Here is a 21,312-nt window from a genome sequence, read left to right as displayed (position 1 = left end):
AATAAAGAGATAAATCAATGAGTTGAAATGTGTTGTTGGGGATGCAAATTTTAAGCAATTTCTTCAATTGATAGTCGGCAGCCTTAACAATCGATAATCATTAAATTATTAATAATATATGTAATTTCTGGATGTTTTTTACATTAGAAAACTGTTTTAACCACTGATTTGATCGATCTAATATTTCAAAATCATACCTTCATTGTAATTGCAGAGCTCCCATCTGTGGTCACTCAACAACAAAAAAATCCATTGAGGCTACTAAATGATTTAAAGACAATACAATCACTTTGTATGCCCATCTTTGATTTTTTGTGGTTCAATTCTTAAGGCGATTAATTGATTCATCATTAATATGCCTAGTTGTGATTAAAAATCAGTAATCAGTCAACTAAAATTGATTTAACGTGGACTGAAAAAAAATGTGTTATGATTTTTTCTCACCTGCTCTCTTGAAACCCATCTTTTCAACATAAGTGCTGAATATATTTGCATTGCTCAATGAATACTCACATTGAAATTGCTATTCATAGCATGCTGCAGAGATTCTGTCATTTTGCATGTCTGTTAACTTCCTTCATTATTTATGCTCTTCTGAATTTTCATTACGCGTGAGGCCAAGAACATACTTCCTCCATCGTGTTACTTAACATGAATTATTGAATCCATTAATGCAAATATGTTTTCTTTCCAGGATGACTACATCAAAAACACAGAAGAGAACATGGGCTCTGATGAAAGTAAGAAATTATTTTGATTGATTAGAAAAGATTTTTCTGTGTCTGTGTGGTTTTATTTGAAGCGTCTCCCACTTATAGCCTGAGTGTGTCAGTGTGTGCTATATGCAGAGGCAGTTTGCAAAGACTTTCAATATTTAAATGGCTTTACTTAAACGACCAGTTCCACTGCGGAGGAAAAAAATCTGCTGTATTTTAGATTCTTCGAGCATAATCAATGCTAAGTGCTGTCGGCCTTTTACATCTGCTCCAGACAATAAAATAGTGCAGTGCACATTATTGAAGTGCTGGCTTCTCTTAATTGCAGCAGTTGTCTGAGGTCATCCAGCACGAGGTGAGCGCTGGTCCAGGGTGTCAGAGCCTGTGGAGGGTGAGAACGCGGTTGTGATACAGAAAGGGAGAGAGGCAGAGCCTTCAGTTAGATCCATTAGTTTGAAAAGCCTGCTATAATTGCCTTTGTTGCTGAGGGCTCAAGTCAGAACTCCCACCAGGCTCCATTTACCTCCATGGGGTCTGTTTCTCGTAAGGGAAAAAAAACATCTCACTTTTAGAAAATCAGCTGTGAAGGAGGAATAGATGTGAAAACTGTGAACGGTTCTGTGTTATTTCAGTCAAATGGTCATTGTATGCAAGAGAGAAATTATTTTATAAAGCCTTTAGAGAGTGCACACCTCTTTACCATGTGATGAAGCTGCATTCGCAAATCCATTTTGCCAGGCTTCAAGCTTTGTGTCCAAACTCACAGGTATTTACCCAATTAGTGTCGGCTGAGGAACAACCAGCGACCAGCCAGCTATGGACGTTGTTTTGTTGTGACAATCCAGCAGGATAAGCGACTGTTTTGTTTCAAAACAACAATGGCGGCACCTCTTGAGGTCAGCATGGATGCTGCTAGCATCTGTCAAATCAGAACCGAAGGCTTTTCTCAAAGGCTTTGACAAGAGTTTGATTTACAAACTGGCCCCACTGGTAGCGTTCTCCAACTGTTGATCTGATTGGCTGAAATTAACCGGTGATAGATGGTTTATCACACGACCATGCAGTGTCCCTCAGCTCTACGGAGCCCTGTAGCATCTTTCAGCTCATTGTTTTGCTACAACTTTACTGTTTTCAACCCATTCGCCAAAGTAAATGTTGGCAGTGTACTTTTCTGCAAACCACAGATATGCTACAACTTTACGCTTCTTAAGGTTACATTTTAAAATTTTTCCCTTGTCAAAACACTGTGTTTATGCTCTGGTTAGGTTAGGTACAAAAACCACTTGGTTAGGGTTAGGAAAAGGTCATGTTTTGGCTTAGTCACCACGAACACGGCTGGAGATGTCAGAAGATCTCTCTAAAAAAATCCAGCGGTGTCATGCTTACAAATGTTGAAACGCAGTGGTCACTGACTTCGCAGCCTTCTTGCCTGAAACTCCACCACCATCCTGGTGACTGGGCTGCTCCACTTTATGTATGTTTTCACAGTAAATCATTTTTTGCTGCTGTATTAATGTTCAAAATCTCACATATTTAACCTTTAAATCACCAGAAGCCACCAAAAACCCTACATTTTTAAGAATATCAAGAAATGAACTGATACTAAAAGAGAAAATTTAGAGGTAATAGAAATTAGAAACCAGATACAGCATCCATGTGGACCACTGGTATTTTAAAGCAAATCTATAGTCGATCCTGTTTGGCTGCCGTTCAGTTGAACCTGCGCTTGTTGCAACAGAGGAATCACACTGACCTGAAGCGCTGGTTTCACTGAACTGTGGATGGAGTGAGTAAAATGCTAAACCTTCTGCGCTGGATCGTGTAATAAAGTCTGAATCACTTCACGATTCAGGTTATGAGAGGTGCTACTTCATACGTGTTGTAGCCAATTGTGCAGGCCCTCGGGGTTAGCAGCGTGTCCCTGCTGCGAGGTGAGTGTGGGAGGTCGAGTGTAGCGCCACGCCCACACAGCCTCACATGAAAGCCTCGCATCAAAGAGGAAAGATGTGAGGAGAAGCGTCTCCAGACGTTATCCCAGTCATCTGTTCTTACAACAGGGGGAATAACTAATGTAGTCTCAAGAAAACGCCTCGCTTGCTGTAGTGTGGGCGATGTTCATTTGAATACCATTGATTTCATCCCAGTCCCAGCTCCCACCGGGACCAATTCTGCAGACCTAATTGATCAGGGTCCTCTTCATCGCAAATTCAACAAGACAGCGGAAACGCCGACATGGTGTACCTGCGATCCCCGGATAGAACAAAAGACCTGAAAGGAGATTTCAGACATCCTCAGTGCTTTTTAAAGTGAGCTGATAGAGACGTCAGCTCGGCTCTGCGGAGTCGTCTCCGTGTTTGAAGGCCATTTCAAAACAATGAGGTGCCTGCTGCTCCGACTTCTCTGCCACATTTGACCTTGACATCCTTTGTTTTAGCTGAAAGGTGAAACGTCTCTTGTGCCTTGAGAAAAATTTTAATAATGGTGTGATTATGCTTCCATTTGTACAACAACTGCAAGATATTATTCAGGCATAATGTGTTGCATCCTCTCTCATCAGATGTAAATAATATTATCATTTCATTGGAGTTGAATAAAAGCTGCAGGCTGCTTTAACACAGCGACCACCAATTAAATCCAAAAAGAGTCTTCTAGGAAGACAGTAATTGCAAATCCAGTTGAAGCTAATTCACTTAAAGCTGTCAAACAGGCTTGTCTCGCTCATCCTTTTAATATTTATCAGAGTTAAGTCTTTTCAGATGCAGACGGGCACTAAGATTTCTTTACAGGTCCATAGCACACTTTCCTTTTTTTCTCTTTTCGTCTTGAACCTCTAAAGGACTTTATTAAAAGCACGCTCTGGCAGTTTGAATGTAAAACAAATGGGTGATGAAGACCTTTGATGGAAGGCTTCAAATGTGAGCACAGACAACAGGGAGGGAGCCGATCGAGGATGAGAAAAGCAGTCATGTTCTTTTATGTACTGGATAATAATAATAATAATGATAACCTCAGAGAGATTGGTCGCAGGCTCAGAGCAGTCCCGACGCTCTTGCTGACATGATTACAGGAGGATTTAAAACCCATAACGGCTCGTACACATACCGGCTCTATCAGCGCCGGAGTCTCGATTCTCAAGCAGGGGATGTGGCAAACACTCTTGATCTTTAATGCAAATTAAATCTTGTGTTTGGTTTTCATTTTCAGCATGTAGGAGTCGTATAAGAATACCGTGTGAGCGATGTGTCTTCGTTTTAAGATGTAGCTCGGAGGCAGACTTGAAGGTGCTGAACATGGGAAGCAATGAGCGAGAAGCACAGCTGAAACTATACTGGAAGCACCAAGCTTTGTTTCTATGGGAACATACAGCAGAGCGATGGTGTGTGTTAACATTATTAAAAAATATATTATTCAGTGAAAGGTTACACCAATTAACATGATTATTTACAGTGGGTAATGCAAATCCAGCTGCACTCACAGGTGGCTGTATGTAAATGTATATTTTTAGTGTTTCTTGAATTCTTTAACTTACTTTAAAGCAGCTATCATCAACCTTTTTATTTGAACAACGGATCAAATGACCATGTCTAAGGGCTCGTAGTGACTAACCGAACAAGTCTACAAAACGTGTCACGAGCCGACTGTCACATCGTGGGGTGGACGGGATGGTGGTGGAGGTATAGGCGAGAAGGCTGCCAAGCCAGTGACCACAGTTCAAGACTGTGTTTCAACATCTCTTAGAATGACACCACTGGATATGTAGGGACAATTTCTAGCTGTGTTTGTGGCGACCAAAACAGGTATTTTAAGCCAAAACGTATCTTTTCCTAACCCTAACCAAGTCGTTTTTGTGCCTAAACCTAACCAGAGCATAACCACAGTGTTTTAAAAGGAGAGAAATAGAAAACTTTAATAAGGAGAGACATAAAGTTACAACATAAACAAACCTTAAGTTTTATTTATTTGATGACCTCGCTATCAAAATCGCTATTGAAGAACATTATTTGTTGGTCTTTTTTCTGTTCCAGTTTTTCTGTTGTTGAATGCCAAATTTCTTGTGGGCATGGCCTTTTCTGACATAAACCACAAAAAATTTATCGTGCAATGAAAACCAAAGTAGATGGCATGTGCACCGACTGTACAGTATCAACAATCCTGCAAAACTTGATGACATTTCACTGGTGGAGCTGCAGCAATAGCGGTAAGCCATGGGTCATGAGTCTGATTCATTTGAAATGCTGCTCAATTCATCCACAGCAATGAATGATATTCACCCTTCTGTAAAACCATGATATTTCTGGATGGGAATAAAATATTCTCAGGAAATCATGGCCACCATCAGCTATGCATGTAATGTGTGATTTTATCTCACTATGAGCACATTTCAGACCCACATTTTCTATTATTAAGCCCAACACATAAAGAGGATTGTACAGCCTAGGTACCTGCGTGTGCTCTCTGAGTGCTTTCTGGTTTTATTTGATTCTTCCTCATACATTCAGTCTGTGCTGTGCACGGCTCACTGCACAGTCTGTAGCTGTCGTTTCTGTGCAAGTGGACAGCAGGTACAGCCACTGCTCAGTGGCCTAAAAATAATAAAATGGCACAGAAGAAAGTGGGAATAGTTTGAGGTATATTACACCACTAAAAAAAAAACCCATACAGTTTCCATAAAGGTTTATGGTCCATGACTGGAGCCTTTTTGTTAAAGAAATGAAATGTTAAACGTCTGATAGCAACCGCCAACATGACAAACCGGAAGAAATCCTGAGGAAAACCTTCACTGTAGAGAACTGATGTGATCCATCGAGGCATACAGAAAATATGAGAGGTCTTTACTTTCTTTATCGTAAAGAAAAAGTCAAAATGATATGTATGGTGACAGTCTGGGGTGATTTTTAAGAGGTTTTATGTCTTAAATCAAAAGAGAAATAGCAGGCAAATGTACCATCAGCGCTGCAGTCTGGATATTGCTCAGCCGCTGGGGTTAAATCATGACAGAGATGAATACCTGCTGGAACAGATGAAGTGAATAAAAGTCAAGTAGTCGCAAAATATTTCATATGGAACAACTTTCAGGTTTTATTTCAGCTCTGTCAGAATCCAGCATCGTCTTGTATATTTATGAGTTTCTTCCTTCCTGACAAGTGGAATTTGGACAAATGGAAATCAGTTACAATAATACCAGTCCTGTCTCGCTGATATTATTTTTCTTTCATTTATGGCTATTTTCTAGTTATTGCCTTTGATATGGGTGAAGTATCTCTGGAGCTGCTTATTTGTAAATACAGTTGAGGTCCTGCTCTTTTTTGGAGTTAGCTTCTGTTTCATGAACCTCCTTGCTTAAGGGATTTTTCCTTACGGTTCAGGGTTTCTTTGATCTTTGGGTCTGCGAAGATGAACTTTTCTGCTCGTGTTGTGTCTGCAAATCCATTTTCATGTTTCAGCCTTTTCTGACAAACTAATGTAAAACAAAACCTTAATAGAAGGAGAAAGCACTCAAAAGATAAACCTCTGCCAAACCTGAACAGTCCTCTGAATCGGTTATGTTCATAACTGAAAATGTATACGAGTGTTTATTCTTCATCTGTACCTGAAAAACAAGTTCTGTTCATGTAAGAGCAGAAATTCAACAGACAATCGACCTGCACTCAGTCTAATAATCCTGCTCAGCCCAACTAGAGGAGTTAACATGCTTTTTCCACACCCTGTGCAGCAGTGTTGCAAGATCTATATACACCGGCAGAAGATTAGGTCTGCATGATGGGAACGTGCTGTATTTCATGCCAGGCAATATAAGCTAAGTAGTTCAAAAATAAAACTTCCATAAATCACACTATTTTTCTTTGCAATATCACCCGTGTTTGTGTTGTGAAGCTTTTTCGCTTTATTAGAGGGTCGCAGCTACCAATATTTGTGAGCGACTTTGCAGAACAACAAGCCCAAGATTGCTTATAAGCAGACTTGGCAACCCTGCTGTGCAGCAGTGATGTAGCGTGGTACCATATAGTACAACGTGCATAACCACATCCAGCCGAAACTCGAAACTTTCAACCCATAGAGGCCAGTGCAGCTATGATTTGAGAAATTCCAGGATCTTCATAAATAAATAATTTTCCTTTTAAACTGAAATGAACTCTTTAAACAAGGTTTCGAGACACTCAGCCTCGTGTGACCTCAAAACTCTGGACCCTTCAGAGGAACATCAAAATGTTATTTTCTCTACCTGTTATCCAGCTGCTTTTTGTGTCTTCAAAGGTATTTTGATCCCACAGACATCTTCTGTCTGCCCTGAATGATAAAGTAGTTGCTTCAGGGCAAAACCAACATTTAAATCCAATATTTCCACCACACTACAGAGGCTGCCCTGCTCTGCTCCTCTTCTCAGGTGAGCTGTTAGGATTCAGAGCTCATATAACGTAGGATGCAATTACATTTTTGGTCTTTAGCTTTTTATAGAAAAAGCATAAGAGAGTAACACTTGGGGATAGAGGATACTTTTAAAAAGCATTACATTTCAGCTTCTATAGCTCAAAATTTTATTTAAAAAAATATCAAAAGCTGTAGACAGCTCTCACATTCCCATCGTTGTGTATGTGGAAATACTTTTTTGTGTGATGTTTGTGTTCATGATTCGTTAGATTTTTTTTGCGTAGGTATTGGAAACGTTCTCAAAATGTGAAATTTTACCAGTGAAGGTCTTTCCAATTTTTTGATTTTTCAAGGTTTGCATAGTGCATTATCCTTTTTTCACATTGGACAAAAAACCCACTAACATCTGGCATTTGCCTACAAGGGGAAAAGGTACAATTGGCAGTCAAATGACTCCGCAGTAGTCACAGATAATTATCGCCTCCACTGCAGGTAGTGATGGAAACATCAAAACCAGGTGGACAACCTAATTTTTCTTTTTGGGTGTGTTCTGACTTGTAGTTCCCCCAGTAAACATACTGACCTCTTCGGCTGTTGCAGTCCCTCCTGACCGGCCGGCCGTTGCTCTTCATCTCTGGGCTAGAGAGAGTGAACTTTGCGTAGAGCCTACATGCAACCATGAATCAACCTTTATCCTGGTGATATGTTTGGAGTATTAATTGGACAGGTGGCCACTTTACATATTGCACCTTTATAGCAGTGCCGTTCAGTCGGCGTTTCGATTGATAAAAAAGAAACTGAGGTAGAAAATAAAAAAAGTACCCACCGTTATACAGTATTGTCACTGGCCTCCATGCTTCTTTTTATGTTTTCTTATTTTTCCGCCACGTTCATGACGTTGAACAGGACACACCAGGAGAAAAACAGAAGTGGGAAAAGAGTCAATTGCCTATATTTAGCAGGTTTACTTAAACCTGCATATATGTGCCAGTTTTGCTGTAAAAATAGTGGTGAATCGCAGCGTGGGGTATACAGGGCAGGTAGGTGTCTTAGAAGCTTGGTTGAATGGGACTATTCTCAACCTCCACGATAAAAATGCGTTGTGGAACAAAGGCTTGTAAATAACAAGCTAGCTCGGAAGTGGATCAGGACTTCGGCTCTTCATAAACTCCAGTCGCCAGCCTAGTCTCAAAATACCTGATCGTATAGAACAAAAAGCTCCACAGGCTCACAGCCTCCTTCCAGTATTTTTGGATTCCCTCTGAGTTGTCATGTCATCCATAAAAGTCAACTGTTCCCTCATACTTCCCTGCTGTAGCACCAGAGTATCACCTAGTCCCGGGATTTGCAGGGATCTGGCTGCCAGCCACCTCGTCTGTTGACCGTGTTGACTACAAAGCAGCTGCTCGGAGCTGACTCAGGACTTCACAGCTTAAATTTCTCACAGCGACCGCCGACTTGCCACTCAACTCTCAAATTCATCTGTGAGCCTGTGAGTTTTCCGAGGCCTCTCCGGCAAGGCGGCAAATGGACTGGGACAATGTGACATCCAGTTTCGGATGGCATTGACCACGGGCTGAGGCAGGTGGAGGACGCGGTGCTATTTCCATCTCAGTCTATCAGCGGAAGAGAGGCTGGCATTGAACAGTTCAACTCTCCAAAGATAGAGTGAGGTACTGAGGGGGGAGGAGAGGGGGGGGGGGAGAAAGAAAGGGAACGTGGGAGACAAAGATGGAGTGTGTGTGTTTGTGTGCGAGAGAGAAAAAAGGCAAGACGGGGAGAGACAGTGATAAGTTGACATGGGGGAAGTGAGATGTGACAAGCCGAGAGAAAGAGATGCTCAATCAGTGCTGTCAGGGTTTCTCGCAATCAGAGACAGACGTTGGAGACTGCAGGCAGTACTATTGACGATGGGCTGCCTCGCTAATGACAGCTAGGCGTCCATGTTTTCAGCAGTGCTGACTATAAAATCAATGGGCTCATTTGTGCACACTGCGAGAATATTTTTCATTACACATTTCATGATTTTTATGGCATGTGCGTGTGTAAAAGATAGTTTGTGAGGATGGGAGATGATTTTAGACCATGTAAATACACAGAACATGATTATACAGCACATAAAATAGGGGTTTTATGTTTTTTTTGAGTGGTACTTGCCATCAATCTGGGGAACACATGCTCCTTGTCAAAAAACATATAAAAGAAAAAAGCAGCCGGAAGCTCTATATTTTTCTCCTGGAGGTGACGAACATGGAGAATGAAAGCAGCCTCAGCTGTGATTGACACCTCTGGATCCTCATGTGTTGCTGTCTTTGTGTGTGCAGCCGTGGACACCACCAAGGACCCGTGCCAGAATGTGAAGTGCAGCCGCCATAAGGTGTGCGTCGCTCAGGGCTACCAGAGGGCCATGTGTGTCAATCGCAAGAAACTGGAGCACAGGTAGGTGGAGGTTTCGGCGCGGCAGTCGGAGGGAGAGTTGTTTTTGTGTTTGCGGGACACGTTGATGCTGTTAAGACGATCTCTGCAGACATTTCTGCGGCGTTGGTGTCAACAGCTGTTAGATGTGTGTCAGTTGAAAGGCTTTCAGTGTATGGTTGGAGAGCTATTGATTAAAACTCAGTAACAAGGCCAGAGAGTGTCATGAGTCAGGCGGAGTGACGTAATTTCAGCTGGAACACTCATGCTGAGCAGTGACTAATTAACTGTGTGGATTTAAAGGGGTAAAACTGGACACAGACAGCTCTGCCCTACAAATCCAAAGCACAGAATTGAGTTATGACTGAAATTTTTCTTTTTAAATGTCTGTTTCATCTTGTGACACTATTTTTAAGTTCAGTCTTGCTCTATCTTAGAGAAAAGGTGATGTGAAAATGTTTTTTAAAATTGATTTGTCCACATAAAAGTCTTACTGTATCAATATAACCTTTTAGACAGGGACTGGATCATATTGTATGAGAGCATATCATTCATAAAAAAAGGTTTTGCATAAATTTTACAGTGACACTAAATATATAAAGACATCTTAATAGGTTAATAGGTTAAACCACAAAATACAACTTGAGGATTGCATGATTTTTTAAAAATCGCTCATCTGTCAACTCTTTAAAGAAACAAACTTTAAAACAATTAAATATGATGTAATCAGAATTAGATGTAGAAGACAGATCAAATAATAGGTCATGATGAACATAAGAAAAAAATATAGATTTTGTTTTCTCAGCAACTAAATACTTTATTTTGATGTTTATTAACTACTGAGTACTTTATGAAAATACTCCACCTAAACATGAGAAAGTGTAATGTTTACCTTTTCATCTCAGCGTGTTAGCATGCCAACATTGACCAATTAGCACTAAAAAGTAAAGCTTAGGCTGATGTGATCAAGTTTATTAGATTTTTAGAAAACTTGAATTTTCTATCTGAACTTGAGAAACTTAAAAAAATATATAAACCTGCAATAAGTCTTTGAAACGGCACAACTTAACATGAATCAATTTAGACGACATAAATTCAGATAGATGGTACATAAAGTAAATTGCAACATTAATAAGCCAGCAGTGATTAAATGTCAAAATCAGGTATTATTTACATACATTTTAAATTATTTAATCTCTTATAAGATTAAAATTTTTATGGCCGTTATTTACTTCCACAGACCGTCCTTGACTACACCTTAAGTCAAAACAATTATGCTCGCATCAGACACAGGAGAAAGAGATGCTACTTTAATGGCTTACACTTAATGTCAAGGGCACATATCTCATGATTAATTAATGCTTAACTAATACATGACTCATCATGATCCCAACTAATGCATGATGTATCATGAACTCTCGTGGCTCAGTTCTAATTAATAATGAAGCCACTATTACTTAGTTTAATTACTTAAAACTACATGGATCATCAGTTTGTGAACTCATACATTTATGTAGTTAAGCCAGACTGAAACTCATCAAATCAGATGCAAACTAATGAAAGTGGACAGTGTTATCAGCTCAGCGAGACAGGAAAGGATGATTTTCAGAGTATAACTACACAAATATACAGACGCAGCTAAAAGGAACATAAAAACCTACACATTATGTTTGCATCTTGACATGTGTGAAAGTTGGTGCTCAGGTGACAAATCCACAGATGATTATCAAATTGAAAGTTCTCTAATGAGTTTGTAGAGACCAAAAACAGAGCTTATGTAGAGTGAATATTGGACATATACTCATCAGGTGGCCAGAAACACGATTCCTTTGCCAGACAACTGTAATGTCTCTGAATTGCGCCCCATGATACATCAGTGCATGACTCAGGAGAAAAACCAAATGATGTAAAACTGTCGTCATTTGGTCTAAAGTCAGTGAAGGCTAAATCTAAATGGCAGACAGGAAAACAGGCAGGAAGGACAGACAGACATCGAGAAGCCTGGAACATTGAGACATGATATACGGTCTGAAAAAGTTTCTGAGATGATTGTAAAACCTAGTGTAGCCTTAGCAGTAGCACAAGAGGAGAAGAGGCAGTGAACTGACTCAGTGATGACACTTACACAACAACAAGCTTTATTAGCTGCCATAAGCTACTGGTCATACCAGGCCAAGTCAGGATGAAGCAGCAAAACAGTCAGTGTATTGGTGAGCAAGGGCATATGAATTTTTGCATTGCATTGCATGGCCTTGCTTTAAGGAACTAACTATGTTATGTGCCGTCCTCAGATGTGGTTACTTCTTGTGTTACTGTGGCAATCCTCCTTGTATAATTACAATGCCATTCTCCATTTATCTGATGGAGATAGCACCTGAGTTAAGCCATCAGCTAATTTGCATCTGTTGTCCCTGGGCAGGTAAACAAAAGAAAACAAACATTACGACGCTGCATTGAAATATGTCAAAATGATGGACTGTCATGCACAAATCAGCAATAACAATACAACGTTGGCTGGCTAGCTAGTTAGCTACGGAGACATAAGCAAACTAGCAGCGATTGTTTTAAGCTTTTTATAAAGAAAGGACCGTAAAACATCTCGTAATCTCTTTTTTTTCTCATTTTTTCGATCATAGCATGATCATAGCATACCATTTTTAAAATAGACCCGACAGCGAGCTTAGCCTTGCACTTGAACCCTTTAGTCAATAATAGGTCAGTTTTAGAAACTAATCAGTGGAAATTGAAGCAGAGAAGAAAGAAGACGAGCTTGAAACCATGACAACAAAAGCATATTGAAAATATAATATATTTTGGCTATTTAAAACATTAAACTCTGGGGTTTATAGTATTTCAAATGCTCCTCCCTTCACAAAGACCTCTCTGAAAGGTATTTATCAATTCACATTCATTCCTCACTGACTGAAAAACAAATGAGCAGGGTTGCAGTCTGAAAAGAATTAATGGAGTGAATTATTGCTACCTGCAAAGTCTATCTGCTGCGACAGGCATTTATCTTTTTCAATAAAGTGCTTCATTTACAGAGTCACTCCAGAGATGAGAGAGACTGTGTCGAATAATGGGTAATAAGCACGAACGCAAGCACACTAAACCATCCGAGCGTCATTAAGTAGCAGCCTCAGAAGTGCAGAGCCTAATGCTTGTGCTCACTGAACATGAAGTCAATCACCGTGTGAGAGCAAAGCAAGCAAGAGGGGGGTTTTTATGAAGTAGTGCATCCAAATACTAAGCAATGCAGTCAATTTTGTTTTTATTTACCCACGATCGGAGAGAAACTCCTCCGAGGTTTCTGCTTCCGCCCCGCCACGGCGAAAAGCAAATGGCGCTCGCACATTTCAAAAGATTTCGGTCTTCCCCAAAGACACGTCCGTCCCCATTACATCACACTCATTTGTGGATACTTTTGTCTGAAGCAACTTACAGTAAGTGCATTCAAACTTGACAGGGACAAGAGCTAGATTGGAGAAGTGGTAATGCACCCCTCAAAAAAAAGCAAGCAACTAAAAGCATGTTAAGTGCTGCGGTGCAAGGCCTCGTGTTTGTTTATTGGCTGCAAGAGAAATGAGACCGAGGTAAGTGTGGTGTCAAGATGGTGTCTGAAAAGGTGATCTGCTGTCCTGGTGTTCATTCGACCACTATGAATGATGATGAAATGAAATGAAAGTCATTTGACAGACTGAAGATTGAAGATGTTAAACGTCACTCCCCATTTTACAAGCGCACGCAACGAAGGGTATAAAAAGACGAAAAATTAGGTATGAGAGCAGTTAACACAAAAACAGAATATGAATGGCAATGTAAAGTAAACAGCAATAAAAGGTGGATAAACAGTTATTAATCAGAATAATCAGATGTCCTTAAAACCTAGGAAAATAAAACTGTCTGTGTGGTAAGATACCAATCAAGGTAGATGTACCTGAATGAGTGATTATTCTGGATTTTTCTGGATTTTAACTTGTTTCCCTCCCATGTTCAGGGTCAAACAGTCAGGCCAGCCGGAGGCCCACGACAGCAGCTGCAAGCCTTGTCCTGTCACCGCCTCCTCACCTGTCTGTGGCTCTGACGGACACAACTACGCCTCCGAGGTAACAGAAAATATTCTGCACCGGCATCTCTTTTCCAGAGCGCTCGCTTAGATAATTTTCCCTCCGCTTTATCACTGAATTCAGCAGCCATAAAATCCCTGAAAAGAAATGGAAAGTGGCCGTGTCATCGTTTTAAATAATGAGAGGAGTCCAGTCAAGTGCTGTTTCCTGCTGCGCTGACATATATACGTGGGCGCAGCAGGGCAGCACAGTTCATCACTGCTCGCGGGAGGACAAGTGCATCGGCTCAACGCGGCCGCATGATTAATGACTGACGTGGTTTTGAGTGGCATCACCGTGCGACGGCCGCTGCCAGGACTCTTTATTGATTTATGTACACTTTTTAATTCTGACCTTGCATGAGAAGGCAGCGGAAAATGACAGCTCATTCTTGCTGCCTTTCTCTAAGTGCACTGTCTCATCTGAATGAGCAATCTCTTTTTTCCTGCGGTCACCCCCATAAATATTTTAACCGCATCTCTCTCTCTCCTTACAGTGTAAGCTGGAGCAGCAGGCCTGCCTCACGGGCAAAGACCTGAACATCATGTGCACCGGCTTCTGCCCGTGTGCCACGGCCTCCATCACAAATACCGACACAAAACGCGGCAAGTTCCCTCCTCACCGCCTCCCTGTGTTTGTGCATCCTAATTTTGGGATTCACGCCTCCCTTATCTGCATCGCTGTCATCCCTTTTATGAGTCAAGGTTTCAAAAAACAGAAGAAACACAAAGCAAACTTCCAATTTTCTCACAGATCCAATCAACCCAGTGCTTCGGGGATCAATACTCACCAATTTCAGAGATTACTGTTAGCCAAATATCCCCCATGTGGTTAAACTGCTCCTTCAATCATGTGGTAATTAATTATTGAGAGTGTACACTATCTATCATTGCAGCCAAACACTATTGATTGTCCGTGCTCTCGGGCACGTGAAAATGCCAATTGATCAAAAGGATGAAATGTTACTCCTGTTTTTCTGGAATTAGCGCTTAGCCTGAAACGGAAAAGTGGATTTCTATCGGAGAAACAGCAATTTGCTGCAGTGGGGTTGATTGCGAAATGATGTTTTCTTTGATTAGCAGTTTGTACACTTCTAAATGACAGCATGGAAATCCACCAAACCAGAGGGGAAACCGTTCATTCAGCTATCTGTACATCAGTATGAAGCAGTCCGTGCATGTCTTTTGAGAGAGAGTTTGTCAGATTGCTGTTAAGTGTCTGAATCCTTTGATTCTTCGTCTCTTGCTCCCTCAGAGAGCTGCACCGGCCAGGACCTGGCAGACCTGGGCGACCGCCTGAGAGACTGGTTCCAACTCCTTCATGGAAACGCGAAGCAGAATAACTCTGGCAAGCTCGGCGCTGGCACCGCTTCAGGTCAGGGACTCACAAAGCGGCTTTTTTGTCTTTTGCTACCAAACTTACAACTCAGTCGTCTATGCAAAGAAAAGTTGTACAAACAGAAAGAAACTAAAGTAAAGTAAGCAAATTCTGTCTGACAGCGCTGGACAAGAGCCTCGTGGCCAGCTGCAAGGACTCCATCGGCTGGATGTTCTCAAGGCTGGACACCAACAGCGACCTGTATCTGGACCAGGCTGAGCTGGCTGCTATCAACCTGGACAAGTACGAGGTCTGCATCCGACCCTTCTTCAACTCCTGCGACAGCTACAAGGACGGGAAGGTCTCCACGGCGGAGTGGTGCCTCTGCTTCTGGAGAGAAAGTGAGTGAAGGGATCTCCACTCCACTAGTCTATTCTGAGTCACATCTCTAAATGGGTGCAGTAATAGCAAGGTTACATCACTGGGAAATAGAGGATATGCAGTGACGTCACTTTATTCCAACCTCCTCGCCACTAGTGAGATCCAAAAAAAGCTGCTGTGGCTGCTGTGAAAGGGGATAAACAAATGAGTATCTTTGAAACCTAATTACCAAACTGTTTTTGGTCTGTAGACGTTGAAAAACACATAAACTGTATTTGTACCCAAACTGCCAAAATCTAAATTAATAAAAAAACGAATAAATAAAACGACTCAGTTAATAAATTATGCCATTAAATACACCAAAAGTAACGTCAAAAATAAATGGAGGCATGAATTAATTTACAAAATGCGACATAAATTGCTACTTGTTTTAATTTGCTTCTGTTCTCTCAATCAGCCACTAGTGCTAAATAGTTACAGCACTTCACAGCTCCGTAAAACACACACAGTCATTCTTACATTTCTCATACATTGTGTTAAAAGTCTATAGGAGCTGGTTGTCAAAGCCAGACTAGCTGTTTCCCTGTTTCTTCTTCTTCTCCTGCTCTTATTTTGGCACACAGGTGTGAAGGTAGTTTCAATATTTTCATCAAACTCCCTTTAAGAAATTGAGAACATGTACTTTTTTAAAAATGTCAAACTATTCCCCCACCCTAGAGGCTGTTATTTTAAAACAGGACTTGTCGGCCTAATCGACAACTTCAAAGCACATTCAGGTTTCTCTGCTTCTCCTCTCTTTAACCTTCGGCATTTTGCACGAACCTACGCTTAAATTTTCTGTCCGTTCATCTATTTTTCACGGCTTATCTGGGTCCGACAATATTCCCAGACAAGATCAGCAGTTCTTCTCCCCTGCTGAGAACAATCTGGGCACGACCTCTATTATCTAAGTCATCTGACGGTTTGCCAGAATCACTTTCTGGCGAATTTTAAGTCCATCTTCATGTCCTCATTGCTGAGTTTTATCTCTCCACCGTGCTGCAGAAAATGCAAACTGACAACTGAAAACAAACTACCATAGCAATATATTCCTTAGATATCTAGAGTCTTATACTTATCCTGTTCAGCCAAAACGACTTACTAATAGGCGGACTCTGTCTGTCTTTTATAATCTGACATAATGATTAATGCTTATCTGACATTAATTATGATGTCAGATAACAGATATCAGATAAACCAGCTGCTCACAGAGCCCTTAGCCAGGCGTTCCCAGCTCACCCTCCCTGCATGCTTGGGGTTTATTTGGTCCGCCCGTGAGCGTCCTCCACCACCTGATACCAGGTACATCCATGAACTACACTTGAACATGGTGTTCCCTTCGGACAGTCCCTGGTCAGCACAGAAGTGCAGAAACAGAGCATCATTGTGTCCTGATCAGGCAGACTGTTCCCTTCAATCAACCCCCTCCTGGTGTCTCTCTCATCGTCGATCACGTGGGCGTCCAGATTCAACAGAAAAACAATTGTTTTTTTCCCCTCTCGGTGCCACATGCAGCCACGTAGATGCGACTGTCTCATGCTGTGGAGTAGAAGCTCTTCATCTATTTGTTGATTGCACATCAGCTTCTACCAATTTACACACAATTTTGTTGTTTGTTTTTACGTGTGAGTGCACAATTGTAGATAGTATATGTTAATATTAGGTGTATACCCTCTATATTAGTGCTTTCTGAGCTTTAATGAGGTCAAACAATATCCCCACATCTTTGTGCCGTAGATGTTTTAAATATCATTAAATATTCAAATATGGTTTAAGGTCTGGTTTGTGGTTTAGTGTTATTATTTTTGATGAAGGACTTCAATAGAGTGCTGCCAGGATAATGAATTTTGTAGGCCAACTCCAAAGGCTTTTTGTCCCTGAACAAAAAAAAAACTTTTTGGTCTCCATGGCAAATAAAAGTTTCAGATACTGTTACGTTTTGTTCAGTAAGAGAATCTTAATAATTGAACACCACTTTGCCAGTTAGCGACAACCTTTTTAAAGACATGTAAAAAAAGCTTTGAAAACTCACAAGTGGGGTGTTTAATGACCTGATTTATGTTATAGAACAAAAACGTGAAAATCTCTTAAAGGATAAGTTCACCCAAAAATGAAAATTCTGTCATTATCTACTCACCCTCATGTCGGTGGAAAGTCAGGTGAATATTCCTAGTCCACAAAACTTTTCTGGAGCTTTGCAGCAAAACAGCGTTGCAGCACTCTCCGCAGCAACTGAAGTAGATGGAGACTTGTTTTAAAACATAAAAGAACAACAGATAAAAAAAACTAAAATGGCTCCATACATTTCGTCTGGTGTAATCCAAGTCTCCAGAAGTGCCGAGATCACGGATTGATTTGAAAAGTTGTTATTTACACCCTTACTAAAGCTGAAATCTTCTCTGTAGCTGCTGAGCTAAAAATGTTAGCGCGCACCATGTCTAAAGAGGTCTCTCACGCTGGACTGTGTGTCGAGGACGCAAATCATGTGTTACTAGATGTCTTTGGGGCTTCCAGAGACCTGGATTACGCCAGACGAACTGTATGGAGCCATTTTTTTTTAGGATTTAAAACAAGTCCCCATCTGTTTCAGTTGTTTAGGAGAATGCTGCAACACTCTTGCTGCGAAGCTCCAGAAATATTTTGTGGACGACAAAACTTCACCTGACTTTCCATCAGCACGTGGGTGAGAAGATGATGACTGCATTTTCATTTTAGGGTGAAATAATCCTTTAAGCTTTTGTTAATCCAGACACCTTATTTCAGGCTTTTAAACAAAACCCACTGACATCGAGACGGAGGGACCTGGAAGTGCAAGAACGCAAACGTGGCTCTCATTCCTGCAGCGCTCCGTCGAGATCAAAGTTCTCGTTTTCGAGGAATGGAATTAAATGTTTCATTTGTTGGCTGCACGGAAGTTGAAAGCAGATTACCAGAGTTACATGACGACATGAGAGATATCAGGCAACATGATCACAGAGTGAATCTGAAACACCCCCCGGTGTGCTTGAATTATTCATTGAGGAACGAAGCCTCCCTTTTTGAAGGCCATGTTCCTGACATTTCACGTGTGGTTATCATGTTGTATAATGTGAAACGATCAGGTGTCTCCACGGATGTTATCACCACTCAGCAGCGCACATTCGCACCGTTTGACCTTTACTAAACAAATACAGGATATTCATGGCGGTAACCTCATTTGCGCGCCGATTATCTCATTGATCGGGCATTTAACCTGCGTGCAATAGATTACACCGGCTCCCTAATCAATTTTTCATCACTAGCTGGTGATATTTATAAACTGCTTCATGCTGAAGTGTTCCGATAACGATCTGAAAACGTGACGTCACCCTACATGTGTGTCATCCAGGTTTGTGGGAAATAGAAATGCAGTGAGAAACATTTTTGTGAACATCTACAAATACTTGGGGAAGATTTATCGCCTCGGGGGTCAATACGAGCTGTCTCTCTCCTCTTTGTTGCTATTTCTATCTGTTCCAGAGGTGCACTTCCTTGTCATTCTCAGACTGCATCCATATGTTCTTTCACCTAAGCTCTCCAAAATCGATCGGTCTCTGAGGGAATGAAATCTAAGACTTCTTAAACAAATCAATACCGCCCAAAAAAAAAAAGAGTGTAATTATGAAGAGCATTGATTGAGACAAAGTTTGGGCAGAGCAGTTTTTAGGCATTGTCTGTCATCACTTTTCTTTCTTTGATCCTCTCAGAGCCGCCGTGCCTCGCTGAGCTGGAGAGGATCCAAGTGCAGGAGGCGGCCAAGAAGAAGCCCGGTAAATGCATTTATCAAAAGAGCGCTGTGAAGTTCGGGACGTGTTTGATTGAAGGTTTCTACACTCGACACCTTTTCTCGACATGAAATCACCAGTTTAGATCATTTCAAGGCTGCGTAGTTAGCCGTGAACTGCACCGTCTAGCTGGCGTGTGCCCCCGCGCTCGCACCGGGTCTCCTGGGTGCTCTTACGTAACGAGGAGCCCGGTGCAGCAGGCAAGAGGCTGGAGGAGGCTCATTTAAGAGATCACAAGCACACGGCTAGGATTAGGCCCTAATCAGGCGATGGTGGGGGGGGGGGATTAGAGGGCAGCGCTGGCTTTGGGAAAGAGCAAGGCTAATGCGCCTGTTTGGCTCTCTGTGAAACCCCATGCCACAGTTTCTACCCAGCATGCTCCAAACACAAAGATCTTGTTCTTCCATCCCTGAAGCCCTCTTGTCTCATTGCTTGTGCTTCCTCTAGTTTGGAGGTGGTGGTGACGGCTGGGTAGTGGTGGTGGGGGGGGAACTCACTGCTTGTTAGAGAACTTCGCTCTGGGTTTGACAAGAGTGTCCTCAGGGAGGACGAAACACTGGAGCTCTGTCACCGAGGCTGTCACTACGTTTTTACATGCCACTGTCACAGCACAAAGAAACACACTTCATCGTCATACCGTGTGAAATCACATCCAGCAGCATATGCATGAGTGTGTAAAACAAAACAGCTATTTTCTTCTGTCTCTGTGGCGTTTTCTGCCAAAATGTCTTTCAGCCTCTCTATCCTGACTGATGGTCTTATCACAGGTTCACTAAGGCACGCTGGCATCCTCGTTTGTGCAGCACTCAGCAGCGTGAGGCAGCGTGCTGAGGGTATAAATATTTAACAACTAATAATCATGTGCACATGCTCGCAGGGATGTACATCCCCAGCTGCGACGAGGACGGCTACTACAGGAAAGTTCAGTGCGACCAGAGCCGAGGGGAGTGCTGGTGCGTCGACCAGCATGGCGGAGAGATGATGGGCACCAGAATCCATGGCAACCCAGATTGCGGTAAGAGGAGGAAGGGGGCATTTGGCAAAAGGAATTTCTTGCACTCGACACAGCAGGAAAATCTTCTTCTCGTCATTAAAATGTTCTTGTGAAACGATATTATTCTTGTTTTCTTGACTTTAAAGCAACATTATGTAACTTTTTGACCTTAAAATAACAGCTGCAATATCATTTTGATGGTTCAGTGTCTTGTAATAGGGTGAATGGTGTCTCTGTCTCAGCCACTCCGCACTCCCATCACTTGTTTATGCACTATGTAACTTCAGTGGGAGGGTAGGATCACAGCGTTACATACATAATGCTGCTTTAAATCCCAGAGCTGCCTTATTTCTTTCATGTTAGAAAACACACACACTTTTTTTTCTCAAAACAATGCAACAGGTCGTGATATTTCTAAAGGAAAAATTACATTTGAAAAACTCAACAGCAATGTCTCTTTACAGAAACCGTGACCCGGTCAGTTGAGATAATCCACAGTCCTCGTTGTGAGCAGTTTGATTTAGGAACTATTTTCTTTCTACTGAACTACACGGTCAACTGTATCACCGCACGGAAGGAAACATACGTCTACTTATGGACGAGAGGCTAGCTAACTATGGTCACAGCTCAGCCGAGGTGGACGCCATTGATGTTTACATGTCATGGGCACGAGCTTCTCGTCCATGAGTAGATGCACACATCCCTCTGCGCTGTGTCATAGCACCATATAGTTTAGCAGATACCTCCAAAACTCGGCTACTCCTACCAAAACAATCTAAATGAATAACTAGCACCACAGGTAATATTTCAGTTTTGTGTGAACTGGCCCTTTAATACATTTGCAGTTTTTTTTCACTTGTTTTAGAACATTTTAAATGTTTTTTGGACTCAAATATCGTGTCGCTAAGAACAAGCTAGTGTTTGGCATTTTTATTGGATCATTATCCGTCAGTCAGCTAATCAACAAGCTAATTGTTTCGCTATCGATACAAATTCAATCCTCATGTGTTTAATATCTGGTTCCAGATGAAGTGGCGGGATATTCTGGAGATTTTGGCAGTGGAGTGGGATGGGAGGATGAAGAGGAGAAGGAGACAGAGGACAACGGAGAGGAAGCAGAAGAGGAAGAGGAGGAGGAGGGCGAGGCAGACGATGGCGGATACATCTGGTAG

General features: G+C 41.7%; 1 protein-coding gene across 1 annotated transcript; it reads left to right on the top strand.

The window, feature by feature from the left end:
• Nucleotides 1-695: 695 nt before the first annotated feature.
• On the top strand, nt 696-21,312 carry LOC141015880 (testican-2-like). The gene is made up of 9 exons (XM_073490098.1): nt 696-740; nt 9,410-9,524; nt 13,498-13,606; nt 14,103-14,211; nt 14,861-14,980; nt 15,106-15,324; nt 19,069-19,131; nt 20,024-20,161; nt 21,167-21,312. Exons 1-9 carry the CDS (start codon nt 725-727, stop codon nt 21,310-21,312), a joined length of 1,035 nt encoding a protein of 344 aa, XP_073346199.1. The 5' UTR covers nt 696-724.

The sequence above is a fragment of the Pagrus major genome, chromosome 20 (assembly GCF_040436345.1).
Source record: "Pagrus major chromosome 20, Pma_NU_1.0".
Classification (NCBI taxonomy): Eukaryota; Metazoa; Chordata; class Actinopteri; order Spariformes; family Sparidae; genus Pagrus; species Pagrus major.
Note: the sequence above shows the minus strand (reverse complement) of the source record. Positions and strands in the feature narration are given on the sequence as shown.